The sequence below is a fragment of the Parus major genome, unplaced genomic scaffold (assembly GCF_001522545.3).
Source record: "Parus major isolate Abel unplaced genomic scaffold, Parus_major1.1 Scaffold591, whole genome shotgun sequence".
Taxonomy (NCBI): Eukaryota; Metazoa; Chordata; class Aves; order Passeriformes; family Paridae; genus Parus; species Parus major.
Genome location: NW_015379479.1, coordinates 6,249 through 7,843, shown reverse-complemented (window position 1 = coordinate 7,843; position 1,595 = coordinate 6,249). Strand labels below are relative to the sequence as shown.

The following is a 1,595-nucleotide window of genomic DNA, read 5'->3' as shown; positions in this document are numbered from 1 at the left end:
CAGTGCGCCACGCTGGCCTCGGCCAACCCCTCGTGCTCCACCTGGCAGCCCTAATAACCCAAATCCCAAAAAATCCTAAAAAAAGCCCCAAAAAATCCTTAAAAATATCCAAAATATCTCAAAAAATTCCTAAAAAATCCCAGAAAATTCAAAAAAAATTCCAATTAAAAGAAAAAAAAATTCCCAAAAAATTCCCAAAAAATCCAAAAGAATCTCCCAAATAAATTTAAAATACCCCAAAAAATTCCCAAAAAATCCCAAAAAATTCCAAAAAAAAATCCCCAAAAAACCAAAAAAAATTCCCAAAAAAATTCCAAAAAAAATCCCTAAAAATTCCCAAAAAAATTCCCAAAAAATTCCCAAAAATCCCCAAAATTCCCAGTTTTCCCCGGATCCTCACCCCAGTGCGCCACGCTGGCCTCGGCCAACCCCTCGTGCTCCACCTGGCAGTCGTAATAATCCCCGGGCTGGGGGATGAAGGGCAGGTAGGAGAATTTCCGGAAGGTGTTATCCCGATCCGGATAAAAGGACGTTTCAAACACCCCTTGGAATTCCGGGATCCCGTTCCGGAGCCAACGGAGCCGCAGCACCGGCGGCCAGAACTTGGAGACGCAGCAGATGAGGACGTTGGGCTCGCCCAGTTCCACGGCGTGTTTGGGGAAGAGCGCCACTTCTGGAGGAACTGGGAATGGTTAATTGGGAGTGGTTAATTGGGGATTGTTAATTGGGAGTGGTTAATTGGGGATAATTGGGAATGGTCTATTTGGGATAATTTGGAATGGTTTATTGGGAATGGTTAATTGGGAATGGTTTATTGGGAATGGTTAATTGGAGATTGTTAATTGGGAGTGGTTAATTGGGAGTGGTTAATTGGGAATGGTTAATTGGGGATTGTTAATTGGGAGTGGTTAATTGGGGATTATTGGGAATGGTCTATTTGGGATAATTGGGAATGATTTATTGGGAATGGTTTATTGGGAATGGTTAATTGGGAACGGTTAATTGGGGATGGTTTATTTGGGATAATTGGGAATGGTTTATTTGGGATAATTTGGAATGGTTTATTTGCAATGGTTTATTGGGAATGGTTTATTTGGAATGGTTTATTGGGAATGGTTAATTGGGGATTGTTAATTGGGAGTGGTTAATTGGGGATTATTGGGAATGGTCTATTTGGGATAATTGGGAATGGTTTATTTGGAATGGTTTATTGGGAATGGTTAATTGGGAATGTTGGGAATGATTTATTTGGAATGGTTTATTGGGAACGGTTAATTGGGGATGGTTTATTTGGGATAATTGGGAATGGTTTATTTGGAATGGTTTATTGGGAATGGTTTATTGGGAATGGTTAATTGGGAATGGTTAATTGGGAACGGTTAATTGGGGATTGTTAGTTGGGAGTGGTTAATTGGGGATTATTGGGAATGGTTAATTGGGAATGGTGGGAATGGTTAATTGGGGATAATTGGGAATGGTTAATTGGGAATGGTTAATTGGGAACGGTTAATTTGGGATGGTTTATTGGGGATAATTGGGAATGGTTTATTTGGGATAATTGGGAATGCTTTATTTGGAATGGTTTATTGGGAATG

The 1,595-nt window shown here is 40.3% G+C and overlaps 1 protein-coding gene across 1 annotated transcript in view; it reads right to left on the bottom strand.

Annotated features, from left to right (window-relative positions):
* LOC107199338 (HLA class II histocompatibility antigen, DR alpha chain) overlaps positions 1-1,595 on the bottom strand; it is a 7,775-nt gene that overhangs the window by 2,082 nt on the left and 4,098 nt on the right. Inside the window, exon 3 of the mRNA XM_015616663.3 lies at positions 401-682. Coding sequence (XP_015472149.1) covers positions 401-682 — 282 coding nt within the window. The remainder of the gene's footprint in view (positions 1-400; positions 683-1,595) is intronic.